Source organism: Mixophyes fleayi, chromosome 3 (assembly GCF_038048845.1).
Source record: "Mixophyes fleayi isolate aMixFle1 chromosome 3, aMixFle1.hap1, whole genome shotgun sequence".
Classification (NCBI taxonomy): Eukaryota; Metazoa; Chordata; class Amphibia; order Anura; family Limnodynastidae; genus Mixophyes; species Mixophyes fleayi.
In genome coordinates, this window is record NC_134404.1 from 254,860,902 (window position 1) to 254,879,339 (window position 18,438).

The 18,438-nt window shown below is 39.8% G+C and overlaps 1 protein-coding gene across 25 annotated transcripts in view; it reads left to right on the forward strand.

Annotated features, from left to right (window-relative positions):
* Positions 1–18,438, forward strand: part of AFDN (afadin, adherens junction formation factor) — a 187,330-nt gene that overhangs the window by 43,879 nt on the left and 125,013 nt on the right. For all 25 annotated transcript variants that reach the window (XM_075203419.1, XM_075203430.1, XM_075203435.1 and 22 more), the window contains exons 7-8: positions 10,837–10,945; positions 11,980–12,138. In XM_075203419.1, the coding sequence (XP_075059520.1) occupies positions 10,837–10,945; positions 11,980–12,138 (268 nt within the window). The remainder of the gene's footprint in view (positions 1–10,836; positions 10,946–11,979; positions 12,139–18,438) is intronic.

The following is an 18,438-nucleotide window of genomic DNA, read 5'->3' on the forward strand; positions in this document are numbered from 1 at the left end:
TACCATACAGTTGCTGTCTAGCAGCCTTTATGTGAGCTGAATACTTTTTAATGATGGGTGAAATTGTAAATGCTAGGTAAGGAGAATATTATTGGAACTCTATCTATTCATATGGCTATATCAACAAAACTTTATCATGGATACATTGAATAAAACATGCAACTATTGAGTCTGCACAAATACTCTATGAACCCTTATATTGCCATAAGCGAGGTGTCCTTATAATTCCTGTTTTAAAGAACTTGCAATGGCAACTCAGCTGAAACTTCTCTAGCTATTTTTATTTAAAAATGTGCATTGGAAATGTTAGATGGGAACAGATACCTAGTAAAGTATGTTTTTTATTGATTTTCATATATGAAATACACTAAACAAAAACACAAGCAAAAAAGCAAGATAAAGAAAAGGCTGGAAACTATTAAATAAACAAGACTGGCTCCATATCTGTACATCATAGAGGTTTAAGCCATCAATGCAATAATTTTTTTCAGTTTGTCATGATCGCACTCAGCTGAGCTATAATCAGAAAATGGGCATATTAAAACAAATAAGCAATGCTAGAATCGGTACAATGAATCACATAATGTACATTGCGAAGACAATATGAAGATACAGGCAAACTCAGAACTAGGTGCTGGGTGTTCATAGTCCATTTCAGGTTGTGGATAATTATCTGGAAGATCATAGCATAACAAGATTCATTCCACATATCCCAAATTTACTTGGAATTTCAGAAGGAAGTTCCTACTACTTTACCTACATTTTTCGTGTCACACCGTGTCATTCACCAATAAGATTCATTCTGCAAGTCTAGGAGGGTTGGGTGCAGTGGCGGACTGGCCAGAGTGTCAGCTTGCCAGATTGCAAGTGGGCCCTTAAACAGTGTGTTAAAAATGTTAATGACCTTTTTAAGTTGCTTGAAAATATAATAACTTTCAATGTCATCACTGTATGCAACTAAAATTTACGTTGTATTGCTATATTATTAACATTTTATGTTAAAGAATATAATAAATCTGATTTAGGTTATGTGAGGCCGACCACATATGTTATATAGGCTCCGATCTTTACTATTGCAACTGCGCAATGAAGCTTAGCTGGGTATCCCAGCCTGGGATCATGAAATGCAGCCGGAGTCAACTTTGTATTGACTTATTGGCTCTTTTTGTTTTTAGCTGTTGACATAGTGCACGAGTGGCTCTGTGAGACAGAGCGCACTCGTGAGCAGAGAAGGACAATACAGCGGGGGAGTCGCGGCACCCGCTGACAGGTTGGAAACAGTGAGACTTCTCGCAGTGTGAGATGCACTCTCACACTGCTAGCAGAGTGAGGCGCTGCCACAGGCAGTAAGCGCCGATGCTCTTGCCATCCTCGGGGCCATGGAATATACCAAGTCCCCTCCTCAAGGAAAGAGGAGGGTTAACTTGAGCTAATGGTCGCGCTATTCAGCGCTTTGCAGAGGGGAACAGAGAAGCGGCTAGCAGCGATTCCACTCACAGGAAGTGTGAGGAAATTACTGTCAGTCTGCACAGGTGAAACAGAGAGAGCCAGGGAGGGGGAAGTTAGAAAACCTCCCCCCTCCCCCGCTGAGTGAGCAGGTGGAAGCTGCTAAGTATCATTTATTTTCTCTATATTGCATGGATAGAGAAGGATAATTGGCATATATATTAAGTAGAGCCTGTATAAAACAACAAAATTTGGCTCTCCTGTGTTGAATCAGAGATGCTGTAATGTGTTAAGACATAATTAGTTAGTATTTCTGATAACTATTGTGTTTGCCCTTGTCTGGTTGTTTGTGGCTTTGTTTTTTCTCCCAATAATGGCTGATAAAAGTAAAGCAACACGTGCCAAACATATGATCTGTTCAAAGTGTAATGTTAAATTAACCATTGAACGTTTGGATCAGGGGCTTTGTGCTGGTTGTGCTGTGACACCTGTAATATTGCAGCCTAAAGACAGCCCTGTTCAGAGGACTGAGCCTCCAGAGTGGATGGCAACCTTTTCACAGGGGGTTAATACCCTTGTGAACCTGTTATCTAAACCAGCATAGATCCCAGTGGTGGCTATGCGACTTCCATCTACCTCTGAGATACAACCCCCAGTGAAGTTAGGAGGGGAAATGAGTAGTTCATTACCTCCAGAGGTTGTACAATTTCCTTCCCCGGCACTGCAAGAGTCACCCCACAGTGGGGAGGCGGGATGGTCGGCAGTGGCTAGAGGTCTTGACCGACTAAACCAATTGCTGGAAAATCCTAGACATATATTCGTAGTTATAAAAGACATAGATCAGCTAATATGCTGTTGTCTCTGTCTGATTCAGAGGGATCCTCAGTGGAGAAAGGTGAATTGTTAGATTCTGATCTTTCATTAATAGAATCAGAAGGAAGCTCCAGGCACCAGAGCATGTACGATCTGGTAAAAGCAGTACGTCAGACCTTGGAGTTTATTGAAATAGAGGAGACGAGGTCCTTGGACCGGTCTCTCTTTAAGAAGGCTTCTAAACAGGTGGTCAGGTTCCCTCCCTCAGCAGAGCTGAGAGAGATTGCAGAGGCCTCTTGGAAGCATCCAGACAAGAGGTTCACTGTGCCTAGAAAATTTGGTTCATTATATCCTTTACAAGAGGTGGACATGACCAGATGGGAACAGGTGGCGAGAGTAGATGCGCCTGTGGTGACACTGGTTCGCCAGACCACGCTACCCGTACCAGGAACAGCAGCCCTACAGGATTCGACTGATCGTAAGTTGGAAACTTTTTTGAAATCGGTCTCTACGGCTGCTGGTACAACCTTCAGACCGGCATTATCTTCGACCTGAATAGCAAGGGCTATGGAAGCCTGGGCTGGGCAGTGAGAGGTCGCATTACAGGATTCGGAACTGCTCTCCCTGGCCATGCACCTTAAGGAGGCAGCAGGATATATATATGAGGCGGCTCAGAATTCAGCCTCCATATCATCTTCTATTTCTGCTACTGCAGTAGCAGCAAGAAGAACATTATGGTTAAGAGCCTGGGATGCGGATTTGGAGTCAAAAAGATCATTAGAATCCATTCTGTATACTAGTGGGATGCTATTTGGTCCAGAGTTGGACTCTTGGATATCACAGGCCTCGGGGGGTAGAAGTACGTCCTTGCCTGTGAATGCTCCTAGACCCAGAGTTCCAAGGTTTAGTTCTTTTAAACAGCTTTTTCGTGGTGGCGCGTCTGGCAGAGGCCAGACAGTCATGTCAAGGGTTGCTGGAGGTAGGAGACAGTCACTTAGAGGAAGGTCATCCTTTTCCTCCACGGCAGCAAGGTCCTCTTCCGCCAAGCTGCCGGATAGACCGACAGCATGACTACCCCCCATCTCTGATAACGGAGGGGGTGTGGGAGTGCGGCTGCTGGGGTTTGCCCAGCAGTGGACAGAGTCCTCAGCGGACAGGTGGGTTCAGGGGATCATGAGAAGGGGTTACATGATAGAGTTGGTGGAGCCTGCTTCACACAGGTTTTTTGTAACCAGTTTACCCCGCTGTCCTCAAAAAAGATAGGCAATGCTCTCTTCTGTCGATTTTTGCTTCTTTTACAGGTTCCGGAGTACCAAAGAAGGGAGGGGTTTTACTCAAACCTATTCTTGGTACAAAAACCGGGTGGTTCATTTAGACCAGTGCTGAACCTCAAGCAGCTAAATCTGCATCTGAGAGTAGATTCTTTCAGAATGGAATCCCTAAGATCTGTCATAGATGGCCTGGAGGCAGGCCAGTTCATGGCATCAATAGACATCAGGGATGCCTATCTTCATGTGCCGATGTGGGAGGGGCATCAGCCGCTTCTCAGATTCATGGTAGGCTCAGCTCACTATCAGTTCAGAGCTCTGCCGTTCGGGCTTGCCACAGCCCCAAGAGTATTCACAAAGATTATGGCGATTATGGCAGCACTCCTTCACTCCAAAGGGGTGCGGATTGTACCTTATTTGGGCGATCTTCTAATCAAGACGTCAACGGTTCAGTTGTTGGAACAACATCTTCGCCTTATGGTGAGGGTGCTGGAACAGCACGGTTGGCTCCTGAATGTAACAAAGTCACAAATGATCCCTTGTCAGAGAATGACAATTTTGGGACTAATAATGGACACTGCAGACAGCAGAGTTTTTCTTTCAGAGGACAAGATAAGGTCCTTGATGGAGTGGACAGACAGGGTTCTGTCACACAGGAGGCTGTCAGTACTAAGGTGTATGAAGCTGCTAGGAAAGTTTGTGGCATCTTTTGAGACGCTGCCACACGGAAGGATCCACTCCAGATGTCTTCAATGGGACATTCTGAGGAAGTGGTCGGGGTCCTTCCTCTGTTTGGATCGCCAGTGGATGAGGTTATCTCTAGAGACGAGAAAATCCCTCAGCTGGTGGTTGTTAAAGGACAACCTAATAAAGGACAGATCATTTGCCCCGTGGGCCTGGATCTTAGTATCCACAGACGCGAGTCTGAGTGGTTGGGGGGCAGTGGTCCTTCACCTAAGGATGCAGGGTCTGTGGTCAGAGAGACAGTCTGTTCTTCCCATAAATGTGCTGGAACTTATGGCCATCCTGAAAGCACCTCAGAGGGCTCAGGGTGTGTTACAGGGAAGGTCGGTTTGCATCCAGTCCGACAATGCCACGGCAGTGTCATACATAAACAGACAAGGGGGCACCAGGAGTGCAAGAGCGATGAGGGTCACGTTTCAGATTTTTGTCTGGGCAGAAAGAAACGTGTTTGCGCTGTCAGCGGTGTTTATCCCAGGGAAACAGAATGTACAAGCAGACTATCTAAGTCGGCACGAAATTCTACCATAAAGAAACTTATTTGGTCTTTTCATGAGGATAGGGCAGTTTAAGGACTATTCCTTCCTTCCTCCCTAAGGTGGTGTCAGGTTTCCATATTAATCAGGAATAGTAGTTCCGGTATTCAGAGAGGATCCTCAGGTTACTGGAACAAGATGTCGTTAGGGATATATGTTAAGAGAACTGCAAACATACGTAAGACAGATTCTCTATTTGTGTTATTTGATTTCGCTAGGCGAGGATGGCCTGCGTCTAAGCAATCAATTGCTAGGTGGCTTACCCTAACAATTAGGGAGGCTTATGTCTGTACTAAGCGTCCTGTGCCGGAGCATATTGTTGCCCATTCTACCCGTTCGGTTGGGGCGTCTTGGGCAGCGCGAAACGGGGCCTCAGCGGACCAGCTATGCAGGGCAGCTACCTGGTCCTCGGTCCATACTTTCACAAAATTCTACCAATTTAATGTTTTTGCGTCTGAGGATGCCTCATTTGACCGTAGTGTTCTACGTCCCCATGGTTAGCAGTGTCCCCCAGATGGATGAAAGAGAAAAGAGAATTTATACTTACGATAAATCGGTTTCTTTGATTCCATCTGGGGGACACTGCGTTCCCCCTCCCCCTCTTTTCTTTGTTTTGTGTGTGTTTGGTTGATTGGCCTATCTTCCTAGGGCTTTGTTAATCAAACTGAGTTCTGTGGGGAAGGGGCGGGGGATATGCCTGTCGGCAGCAAAAGATTAACTATTTGGGTGCCAGACTCCTCCCTACCCTACTCTACCCCCATGGTTAGCAGTGTCCCACAGATGGAATCAGAGAAACCGATTTATCGTAAGTATAAATCCTCTTTTCTGAGACTAGGTAGAAAATTCGTTTTGCAGTTTTAGCCTTTCTAAAGGAAATGCCTTATTTGTGATGTATATATCTAATACAATGAGCCTTTGTGGATGGAGGTCTTTTGTGTATTGGGATGTGTTTTGTATGGAAGTGTCATTGTTTGGGGTTTGTAAGGTTGCTAGTGGAAACCTCCAATTAGGCCTATGGGGAGGGAGTCTGATAGCAGGAGAAACCTGCTTTGGCCAAAGGCCCAGCAGGGGGTTGTTACTGTGTGGCCTTTTGTCAGTGTTCAAACCTTTCTGAACATTGTAAACAGCATGTGATGCATGTCATCACAGCGTTTCTAGAATTTCACAGATAAGTGTAAACATTGTTAGCTTTGCAGTGCATGTAAATCTACATGCATGTAAATCTATGTTTTGGTAAACAGGTTACATCCTGATTCTAAAACTAGCCTATGTCTAAACTGTATAAATGGCACTGGCTTGTATTGAAAACTTGTTCTTCTGATTTCATCTGACCTTAGCACTGATACCTTTTTAACCAGTGTGAGAGCAATTAAACATCTTTCTTCAAAGACCTGCTTGGAAACATCTTCAACATTGCTGTATTCCTGTGACTACAGATCAGACCCTAAATCTAATCCGTTCTCCAGCTGTTTCTGAAGTTAGACCCAACTTTTCCAGTACCACCACTCTGCCTGCTACCCCGCAGCCCTGGTCAGTGTGATAGGCCAGGGGGGATCCATTCACAGCACCCCTGATCTATAGTAAGAGGTCAGGAGTACCAGTCCAGGTACACCAGTAACTGGGTACACTTGCAGCGTCAGTTATCCAGAAGAAACCCGGTCCTGGATGCCGGTAAGGAGTCCAGTGGTGGCAGCATGCTAAGCCCATCCTACTGCGGCATGAGGGCGCATTTGGGATAACGAAAGGGATCGGTGGCCGTTTCCCATAGCAACATACAGGGTGGCATAGGCGGTCATCCTGTCACAAACGTGTGTTTGGAAATTTAATAAATGTGTCCTGTTTACAAATGTGTGAATGTATGTGCTGTTTACCTGTATGATTGTGTTATTAACCCCAGTATGAAGTAGCATACTAATCACAATCGCACGGTAAACCATATTAATCAATTTAGCCGATTTCATCCAATTATTCGACTTCAACAGTGAGAATATGGATTCCAGTTGCAACAAGTGTATAATTTGTAGCGCTCATCGTGTACTAAATATTCCGGCATCCAACAGACTTCATGACAAGGCATATATACATGCACATATATCAGTTACTCAAGTCCAATGTGAGGATATTTTAAAACTTAAAGATCATAAAGACTAGGCTAAGAATTTCAATGTCTGAGGAGAACTTTGAATCATACATGTTACTATTCATTAAAAAGGAATTGTTAGATGAATTGGATGCAGAAGCAATTATTGACAGATTTGCACAATCATCTATTGATTTCAAAATGATTGCTCTTAATATAATGGATTGCATGAACTATGCTTTTGAACTACCTGTTAATGTGTAAAATGTTCAGTAGAAGCAAATTATTTTAAAATATCCACCATTTATATTAAAATTAAAAAAATTAATTATAACAATCTGTATTTACATTTAATATCGTATACTGTCAGTAATATGTACAATATATGTAATTACTAAAAAAAAATACATTTATTTTGCAAACAATTTAAATGACCCTTTTTTCCACTTACCGTATTTTTCGCTCCATAAGACGCACCTGACCGTAAGATGCACCTAGTTTTTAGAGGAGGAAAACAGGGAAAAAAAATATTCTGAACCAAATCTCATACAGTGCTGTCTAGTAATGTAAGTAAAAATGGATATGTACAGATAGACCACACAATAGAGGATGATTAATATAAAAGGATATAGTCCAAATAAAAAATAATAAAAATAATCAAAAAAATGTCCAGTAACAAATGAAAAAGGATAATATCGGGTATAAAATAAATGAATCTTCTATAGGATTTTCAATCCCTCACGCTTCTCCCATGAGTATATATAAAAGAAAAAACACAAACACAGTGCAACCTGCAGGTCTAATAGGAGGATGGATAATATCCCTTTTACTGCCCGCTCTCTGATAAAATTATGTAAACACCACATGGTATGGAAGTTTCTCTTAACCCCTCAAGGGTATGTACTTACTAGACATCAAAGATATCAAGGCAATGTAAATAAATATCACTTTCTGTCCGATCATACTTCCAGCGTGTAAAATCATTTCCACAATTTATTCCATATAAAACGTTTGAACAACATAAAAAAACATCCAGAAATTCAAAAGCCAGATCGCAATGGGAAGGTGAAAAGATGGACCCTTACCGTCCTTGTTCTTTCAAACGAGCGTAGCAAATGTTAGTTGTCGGCAAGTCGTGTCCCGGGCAAACACTCTCGCAATACGAGAAGAGAACAGATTGGTACAGGGAATCCCTGCAATGTGCGTCTGACGTCACAATCCCCCATCAGCCAATGCGTTTCGGCTAACTTGGAGGCGGAGCCTTTGTGAAGGTGCATATTCGCTCCATAAGATGCACACACTTTTTCCCCCACTTTTTTTGGGGGAAAAAGTGCGTCTTATGGTGCGAAAAATACGGTGTGTGTATATGTATGTGTGTGTGTATGTGTGTGTATGTATGTATGTATGTATGTATGTGTATATATATATATATATATATTTTTTTTAAATTTTATTTGTGTCTTATAAAAATTAAAGTATAGCTTTATAGCCCCTTTGTCTCCTGGCAGCAAATATTTTTAGACCATCACATGAGCGTACAACACCTTGTTCAGGTCTTATTTACATTAAGCGAAATAGGTGCAAAACACTCTTTATCATCCAATTTGCAAGGTCAGGCAAACGGGACAAAGCAGTACAAGTGATTTACACTAGAATGTATTGTCCTCATTATACGTTTTGAATGTACTCCAACAGGTGTGGTCAGTTGCACATCTACTGTAGGTCTAAGCCATACGGTTTGTGAAGTGCATTCTAAAGGCATAATATGAATGAGCCCTAAAGAGTAATTGGTTTAAATTATATTTTAATTTATTTGAGCTGTACTACTGATGTGTGAATTTTTATTCACTGTACAGTTCTACTAAAATAAAGTAACCTATTTCTTTAAGGCAGTTGTTCTGAACCGGTTTTAGGGCACATTAATGACAATGCCAAGCCTGATGTGTAACAAGAATTCAGGGGTGAAAATTTCTTAAAATTATAGATATGCGTAATGTACATTATAGCATGAGTTTTTATCTTAGTTAGGTACTTGTTAATTATATAGGCCCTCCTTGAAACATGGACTGCGCCCACACATTGTTCCAAGAAATTTCTTTTTTGTAAGTGCAAGATAACAGAACCCCCTCCATGCACACTGATGCCTGCCAACTTTACATAAGCAGACTTGTTCTGAAATAGATTAATAGTCATCTGGCCTAGCAATCAGATAAGCATGGTTGACATCTGGGATAGAAGTCCTCTCAGACCTTTGGGCATGCCCAGCATTTGCCTGCCACCCTCATGGGAGCAATAGGGCTGCAGACTTCTGGGAGAAAGCAGGGAACTGGCAGACACATTTTAAGAGGTGTCCATATAATCAACAAGTGCCCTTAATTGTATTTGAAATATATTAGTTGTAATTTACATTGGTTTCTAAAATCGTATATTGACTCATGATTCTGTTTTTTATTTATTACAATATTTTAAAATTGGTGTTTCCCGAATCTTGTGGTATTTATATTGACAGATTTGTTAAGGTGGAAATAAAATGTATACATGAAAAATATGTGCAGAACTGTCTTCGTTAAAATACTTTAAAGAAGGCTGGTTGCATACTTAAATATAGATGTAAAACCTATTTTAAGAACTTTTTTAAATTCTACATATCGCTTAAAGTTGCATTTCCACCTAATATAATAGCATTTTAAGGTTCCCTTTTTAAAATGGCTGAGGGAGGTGAACTGGTGGTTTAGTGTTATTGGTCTTCCTGCTTACACCCTCCTTCCATAGCGTTGCACAAGTTTTGAACGTTGGAGCCCTGCGGAATGGTGTACTGGGTAGTCTGAATTTTTTACCCTGCAGCTTTATAACCTTTTTATGTCCAAAATGCTAAGGAGAAGTGCAAAAATCAATGCATTTTATTGTTTGTTTTCAGCCAGTAAATTCACATGCCTGCTCTATTTTTACATATACTATTAGAGGTCTGGTAGTTCAGCTACAATAAAGTTAAATACACAAACACAGTTTTGGGAATAGTATTTGTGGTTCTGTGTACTGTTTCTACCAATTTTTACAAAAGGTAAAAAGCATTCTTGCACTAACCCGGTTTTGTCAGTTTGAAGCAATTGAAGCTTAAAATAAACAAAACAAGAACAGGCTCCAACAACTAGTGTCAGATGACTGATTTTGAAAGCATTCCACAATGGAATGTGTAACTGTCAGTGAGGCAAAACACACCCAGATTGGAGGATCACCTGATACACAGCTGTTCTGTTTTTGTTTTTTATAATCACTTGTTAGTTTATTTTCTTTCCTTATTGAAGTTGATCAGATAATGGAACCATAGATAATTGATTGAAGTCTATAGGAATAAAATAGTACTCCGTTTCATTGCATTAATTAATGCATCAAATGAAGACCATATTTCCCTTTTCTGATGCAAGTAGTTTTTAAGTATTTGTAGGCAAGGATTAAAGAATGTGGAACATTTTTTGCAGTGGCGCAATATATAATTTCTGTGCCTATATACACATGTCTGATATATTGTTTTTTATATGTACAGTTTATAAGTTTATCTTTCTACAAATGTGTAAGCTAGAACTACTTGAAAATACTAAATATAAAATCCAGCTTACTTGATTGAATGGCTACTAGTAATGTTCACTCATGTTTATATAAAATATCCCACTGCTTATTAGAACTGATAGTAAGGATAACATTATGTTGGAGTTTCTATTTTATGACTTTCATGTATGTCTATGCACACTAGATATACTGGCTGTAACACCACTGAACAGTTCAAGGCGACTCTTGGAGTTTGATGTGGCTGTTAAGTGGATAATATATGGAAATTATTTGTAAACTGATATATAAGACTATATATTATTTCTGCACAAGTTCATAGCCTTTAGCTTGCTTTGTTGCTATTTAGCTATGCTTCGTTCTTAAAAAGTATTCTATATCTCTCTAGATAATGCTACCTATTGGTTCTCAACATTCCGATAAAGGCATGAAAGAAGTCATACTGGATGATGAAGAGTGTCCTTTACAGATATTTCGGGACTGGCCAAGTGATAAAGGTAGTATCATTCCTATAGAAGGACACTAATTGACCAATGGAAATGCATGCTCCTGATAAAATAGTGACATGCTTCCTTGCTAATTTGAACCTTTAATAGTCACTACGAAGGATTTTGCACGAACAGATGTTAATTTAAAAGTAAAATATTTAAAGAGGGTATAAATATTTTAGAGAATTGCAACGGTCTTAGGCTAATAGCACACAGGTTCTTTTTTTGAGCTTCTTATACTAAAAAAGGTTTGACAAAAAGATAGTCTTGTCCTACTAGCCCTAATCTAACCTTTAGGGGGGAATTCATGAAAGTAATGCAGCCCAGGTACTTTTACTGTTACAACGGTAACAATGCGCATTATTACTGTTACTATGGTAATTTCAGCTGTGATTTTTGCTCGCAGCTTTGAGAACCACAAGCAGAAATCTTTGTTAAAATGACCGTATTATTGGTAATAGTGTGCGGTCCACGTTACTTTTCTCAAGTAAAGCTGTCAATTGAATAAACCCCTTAGTGATTTAATTTAATTGCTGGCATAGGTTAAATAACACCTACTGAGAAACGGACAATATCTGTATTACAGCAAAATTAAACATTTTATTTATTACATATCCAAGAAGGCAAGACAATACTGAGCAAACTTTGCTTCAAATGCCTGTACTCTTAGCGCAACTGACTTTTTAGTTCTGTCTATTAAGAATTCTAAATCCGATTCTATAAATAAATATATATATATAATCATTGATGCTCCCACGAGTAACCGACCAAGGTTGGGTAGTTGGCCTTGAGAGATTTCTGTTGAGTAGCACCAAAAATGCGTGCGGCAGTACGTTGGCACAGTGCTTCCTCACAGCGCTGGTGTCATGAGTTCGATTCCCGACCAATGCCTTATCTGTGGAGATTGTATGTTCTCCCATTGTTTGTGTGGGTGGTCCAGTTTCCTTCCACACTCCAAAAACACACTGGTAGGTTAATTGGCTAATGACAAACTTAATTCTAGTATTTGTGTGTATGTGTATTTATTTTTTACTTGTTTCTAGGAGAACTTGTATTTCAGTTGAAAAGGAGACCTCCAGACTATCTATCAAAGAAGGATAGGAAACCAGAGGGAAAAGCCTCAAAGAGCAAGGAAAGATTGGATTCCTATAGCTTCTCCCTTTCTCCTGATAAACTACCTTACTTGGTAGAATTAAGCCCAGGTAAGATGCTTCATCACTTTCTAAGTGGAACAGAATGTTTTTTCTTTTTTAAAAAAAATTGTGTGCAGAAATGTGTGTGTGTATATGTGTTCTATATACAACTTAAAAGCCCTTTGGTGTAAGCTCTTACCCCCTGAATAAGAGTTATCTTGTTTACCCTGGGCCCAGTAGGAGCCCATCATTACACTAAATTTAGCTCCCCTCCCCAAACCTCCAGAGTCTGCAGGTACCTTACTAGACTGGACCTCAAATTCAAAACTAAAAAAATATTACACCGCATTATATTACCCTGTCCCGGAAGTTTCTGCATCTTTATGGTAGATACAGCAAAAGAAATACTGTCTTCACTGTCCTGAATTACATGGTTGTCTGTTTCCATATAATCCATGTAGTGTTCAAGGTGATATTACACCTTCTGGAAATATAAAATGAGTTTTAGGATTAAGTTTACTATTCATATAGGAAAATGGTACCACCTAGTATCAAAAATACAGTGTATATTAGGAGGGATATTTTAATTTATTTTCTTTTAAATTTTATGGAAAATGGTGCTTTGGATGACTTTTTAATTGTTTTTTTTTCCTTCCATAATAACCCGTACAGCTGACATATATTTCAGTTTAAGTGAAGACGTATCATGGAGCAGTTCAGATACTGCTTGACCTTCTTGCATATATTACCAGCCTGTTGCTTTTCCTTCTTCAAACTTAAGGCCACACTGGTGGGTAGCCTTATTGTTCAGTTTGACTACACAGGAGCCGATCAAGCAGACCAAATTTGGCTGCTTTGCTACTTAATACAGTCTTAAAATGATTACACACAAATGGAAAGTGTTCATCTTTCGACTATATTTTCGGCCATTGCCGTGATTTTTTTTGCAACACACTCTGCTGTATCCGGCCTGTTGCCGGATTTTTGGCAGCAATATATCATTTTGTGTTGGGCACTAAGAATTTCTCTGACCACTTTCAACTCAAGCACTTATCTCTTTATATCTTGTCCAGGCAGCATGGCAGGAGAATGTTTGTGATTACTCCAGTCATTTATCATATGTAAATAATACACTGGTCTCCTCTCTGAAAACATGGTTTAAATCCTGCATTTCACAAATTTGTAATGGTTTTTGGTGTCTTATGTAAATACTATATTGAGAGCGAGAGTGAGCTGTTCCAATATGATAAAAAATGGAAAAATGTCTAATGTATTTGTCCGTCTAGTCTGGGCATTTTGTATGCGCTCAATCTGGCTGTTTAGCAAAAGCAGCACACTGTATGTAGCCATCAGAGTGCCTGTTATAACCATAACCACTGAAGAGGTTTCTAATTTGAGTGTGCACATTTAAGTCAGTGACAGGGGGAGAGGTCTCTAGGATAAAGATAAAGTCCACCATATGTATGCTTGGGAAGAATCTGTTTTATCAGCATACAGATAAAGGGTCACGGAATATTTAATTAAAAGGAGAATCACATAGCATGTATATGCTGGAGCATACAAATGTGTTTTTGTTTGGGGAGGTGTAATATATTCTGTTACAGTTTTTTTCTCTAATGCCTTCAATAAATAGATATTTAACTACACGAGACACTATTTATGTAATTATCTCCATAAAAACTTTGGAAAATCTTTATACATAGTCAAACAAGGCCAAACAATTTTATTTCAGCCCATTTTAAATTTCACAAATTACCCAGTTTTCAACTACTTGAGAGTCAATACTCCCTTTAACTGGCAATACTTTATTATGTTTGCTCTTATCTGGCTGTGCTAAATCAATTTAATGAAGAACGTCTCTCACTATAGTTAACCATATCATCAATCATTATTTGAAGTTTCCCTGCTGCCTTGACGTGCACATGTGACATTTAAACTCAGCCATCTACCGAAAACGGTGAAGAACACCTCTAATTGGTTAAGAGATGCTAAACAAAAACATGGATTCTTCCATTGTCTCAATTGCAAACCATGTAACACTACAAAACATGAGGGAACCAAAGGAATAGTGGAATTTACTTCCCAAGTTTCATCCAAATCATTTTGCATACAAGAACATATCTCATGTAATTCCACGGGAGTAATTTACCTAATCACCTGTCCGTGTGGCCTACAGTATGTAGGTAGAACTTTTAGAAAATTAAAAACAAGGATCAACGAGCATGTGAGAAATATTAAGATTGGACTAGAAACTCATCATTTATCCAATCATTTTAAAAATATACACCATCAAGATCCATCAGGATTAAAGTTTATAGGGATTAAACTGGTCAAAAAACCCTGGAGAGGAGGAGATTTTAATAAATTGCTCAATCAAGAAGAAGCAAAATGGATTTTTAATTTAAGCACTTTAATACCAATGGGACTAAATTCGGATTTCAAATTAATCTCTTTTCTCTAAATCAGGTGTTACCCCATGCTGTATAATCCCATTTAGGATTAGGTTATTTTAACATTTCATATACTCTGCTAAAAATATTTTTTGCATTTCTCAATCAAATCATTTTATTATTTTATTATATATCACACTCACTTCTAATACTATCATCCCTAATAAGCGTGACACTCATTTGACATTTTTGGGCCAATATTATATGCAATTCTCTATGCTACACTAGCTATCTAACAGCTCATTAGACATGGTATGATTCCTATTTTCCACCAGCGCTGCGATAGTTAAGCAGTCAGAAGGGAACACCACCTGGGGCACTATATAAGGCATCACTCAACCCTCATTGGATTATCCCTGACGAAGTCTGAGTGACGAAACGCGTAGGGGTCCAATGAGAGTTGAGATTGGTTACCGGGACAACAGAACCCGGAAGTTGCGAGAGAGATACGATCACGGTACAGCGTGTGCAGCGTGCAAGCAGAAGTTTAGCTGCGCTGAAAGACACCCTTATGTGCACCGTTATTCTTACAGAATGTAAGTGTAAATTTTGTTGCTTTTTATTAAACGCATTTTTTTGAAATACTACACCATTTGGGGACTTTTTTTCTTCCTTTACCTTCCGTTTGGGTATTGAAAAAACTGAACTTGGAAGACTGTATGGATATAGCATTGTGACGTTAAAGTGTTAGCAGGAGTCTTATCGTTTATGAAAGATACCTTTATGTGGATTGTCACTTTTGTCAAATGTAAGTGCATTTGATTATTATTTGCACAACTATATATATTTGAATACTACACTATAAGGATACCCTTGTCCCTTCTTGTCTTCCGTATATATGTGAACTATATGGTGGACCCTGGGAGGACCAGATGGGAACATATCGAGGGACCATTTGGAATTACATTCAGATGACCTAACAAGATTGTATACTGGGATCTGATTTATTCCATTACTCATTTTTTTTATATATTTTTTTATTTATATTTTTTTTATTTTTACTGTGACTGTGGACAATTTGCTACTTTTATTTTATATATATATATTTTTTTTTGATATGCAACACACTTTGTGATACTCAGAAAACCCGTTTATCTCATTACCTTTCCAATTGCGCCTTATTCCGAATTTCTGTTCTCCTTAAACTCTCGGTTTGTTTGCAGCACTGAGGGTTAATTATAAAAATAAAATAATAACCGCTTACTGCATGCCAAGGACTGTTGTAACCAATGAGTAGCAGCAAATTTTTGTCAGTTATAAGTGTAGCTTCAAATAAGCAGTGGTTTAAATATTTAAATAGCATGTATAAGAGCTGTATTCCAACCATAAGGAAACAAGAAAACAAAGTTTATTTGCAAATCTTATCAATTGGGATTGAAAATAAAAAAATATTTGTGATGCTCTCTCTTAATGTTGTGCACTGTGGATTGAAACCTATAAAGCCAGACTACTTTAGCTACTAATACCAGTAAATCCCACAGCCTTGGATTGTGTGGCCTGGCAGCTGCTGTAAGTGGACATATTCAATTCGTGCTCCGGAGATCAGAGAATTAAACCCATCTCAAATAACATGTTTAACTGGCTTTCTTGCCATCAGTTGAACTAGTAGCTATGTCTGAGAGCCTATAGGAGCAATACGTCTTAATTGGAACAATCTGTAAGAGAAACCAGGCCTCGACCTACATTCCAGCAACTCTATCTTGGACCTCGTGGCTTCTAACGTCTGAGACCTAGCTCCAGCCACGTGTACTTACCTGACCTCACAGCGACTCTGGGTCTTGTACACAGTCCCATTTAGAAAGCGAGAAATCTCCAACTAGTCTCCCTGATTTTTACCAATCCCGTTAGCCCTCAGTGCTCAGAGTGTGCTGTCTGATCGTAGCAGGGACCTGCGGTCCATCTGTAGTATCCCAAAACTCTGCGGTTCATTTGCTCAAGAGACTGTTTCCCACAATTGGTCCTTGTCCTGCTAGATTTGTATGGCATGCTTGGAGCATTGCATTTTGGCTGTGGCAGAGTGCTGGTTCATCGGACTGGCTTGGTTTTACTGCATGTGACGGCTGTGCTGTCCCCATATAGCCAGCTATCCACCATCAATTTATCCACGATAATACTGCCATTCACTGTTTCATTCCTCAGTGAAACGCAGCAGGGCTGAAGAATACTAACCATTGTTAGTAGCTTCTTTTCTCTTCTACTCTTCTCTTCTAGTAGTACTTTTTTCTTCTACTACTTCTAAGCATAGGGATGGTATGGCCATCTCAGTCCGTCACTCTATCCCACTCGCTCTGTTCATACACAGTTACAGACCCGGATCACCGGTTTCTGATTGTCGGTGCCTCCAGTCAGATCTCCTTCCTTCAGAATCCTTTTAGACTCCTTGAGAAAAATGCCAAGGGTCACCTACTTTTGGGCTGTAACTTTAGGTTACCAAAAAGGTTTGCTGCCCGTCTTACATTTTTTTTTTTCTTGGATTGTTGGCGAGTATTAAATGGCTCTGATAGAGGTTACACCGATTACTCCCATGCCCACAGACATTGCAGGCTCTTACATTAAAATCTCAAATGGCCAGATCCTTTTTCACTTAGAGTAGAAATTCTTTGACAAATCTAACTTGTATAACTTAAGTGACTCTCATTCTCCTCCCCTCTGCCCTTTAACAGGCAATTTTAATGATTGCATGAGTGCAGGTGATCTCCCAAAACTCTTCTCGGAGACTTAATTCTGAGATCTTGGAGGAAAAAATTATGGATACTCCTTTGCTTTACGAAAGTTGCGTCCGCTCCAGGTCTGGATGGCCTCCCAGCCACATGTAAGAAGTTTGCTGGTGTCCTGAGCCCAAAGTTTGACTCCCTGTTCAACGCAATTCTACTTTGATGTGGCAGGACTTTTGGCCCTGCCACAAAGGCCAAAATATTGGTTATTCCTAAGGAAGGCAATGATCCTTCTCCATGCAGCAGTTACCACCCTATCCCCTTTAAAAAAGATCTTTAGATCTACATTTAATAAGTCCTTGCTAATATGGTCAACATGTTCTTTCCATCCTTAGTCTACCCAGATTAGGTTACCTTTGTCTCTGGCTGACAGGCAATGGACAATACTAAATGGATCACTGATTTAATCCATCAAGTAATTTAGGCTAGGTTACCATCTCTCTATCTCTCTGTAGATGACGAAAAGGCTTTTGACCACTTTGGGTGGCCCTTCATAACGAGAGCTTTCATTTCCTATGTATTTAGAGATCAGTTTCTCTTGTGTGTTTTAGCACTATACCACAATCGCATTACCTCCGTCTTGGTGAACTGGTGCTCCTAATCTCCTTTCTGGGTGAGCTGCGGAACTGGCAAGGATACCCCGTATTCCACCATATCTTTGCCCTCTACATTGATTCCCTGATCATCAAAATTTGGCTGAATCCACATATTTCCAGTGTAACGATGGTATCTGGCAACTACAAGGTTGCTTTCTACAGAGACGACATCCTTCTTAATATAACAAATACTTTAATTTCGCTTCCAAATTTGTTCAATGAGGTGCACCGCTTTTCGGCTTTATCTAATTTAAAAATTAATGCCACCAAAATAAATTCTAGATTTTTTTTTTTAATTTTTATTCTCGCCAAGAAAAAAACTACTAGAGCTTAATTTTCTTTTTGACTGGCACGCTAATCAAATTATCTGGGGATTTGGGGCACTCGCCAAAAAACTTGAAAAACTCTATCAGACCAATTACCCTCCTCTAATCAATTGTATAAAAAATTATCTGGATTCATGGTAGAAGCTTCTGGTACCTTGGAATGGTCCGTATCACATGCCTTTCATGCCACTTATTCTCTGTGGGTATGGGCAAGGGTCCTACTCCTAAACAATCTCTCTAGGACATACATTTTCTCACAATCCTCTGACCTGGTTTGCTTGGC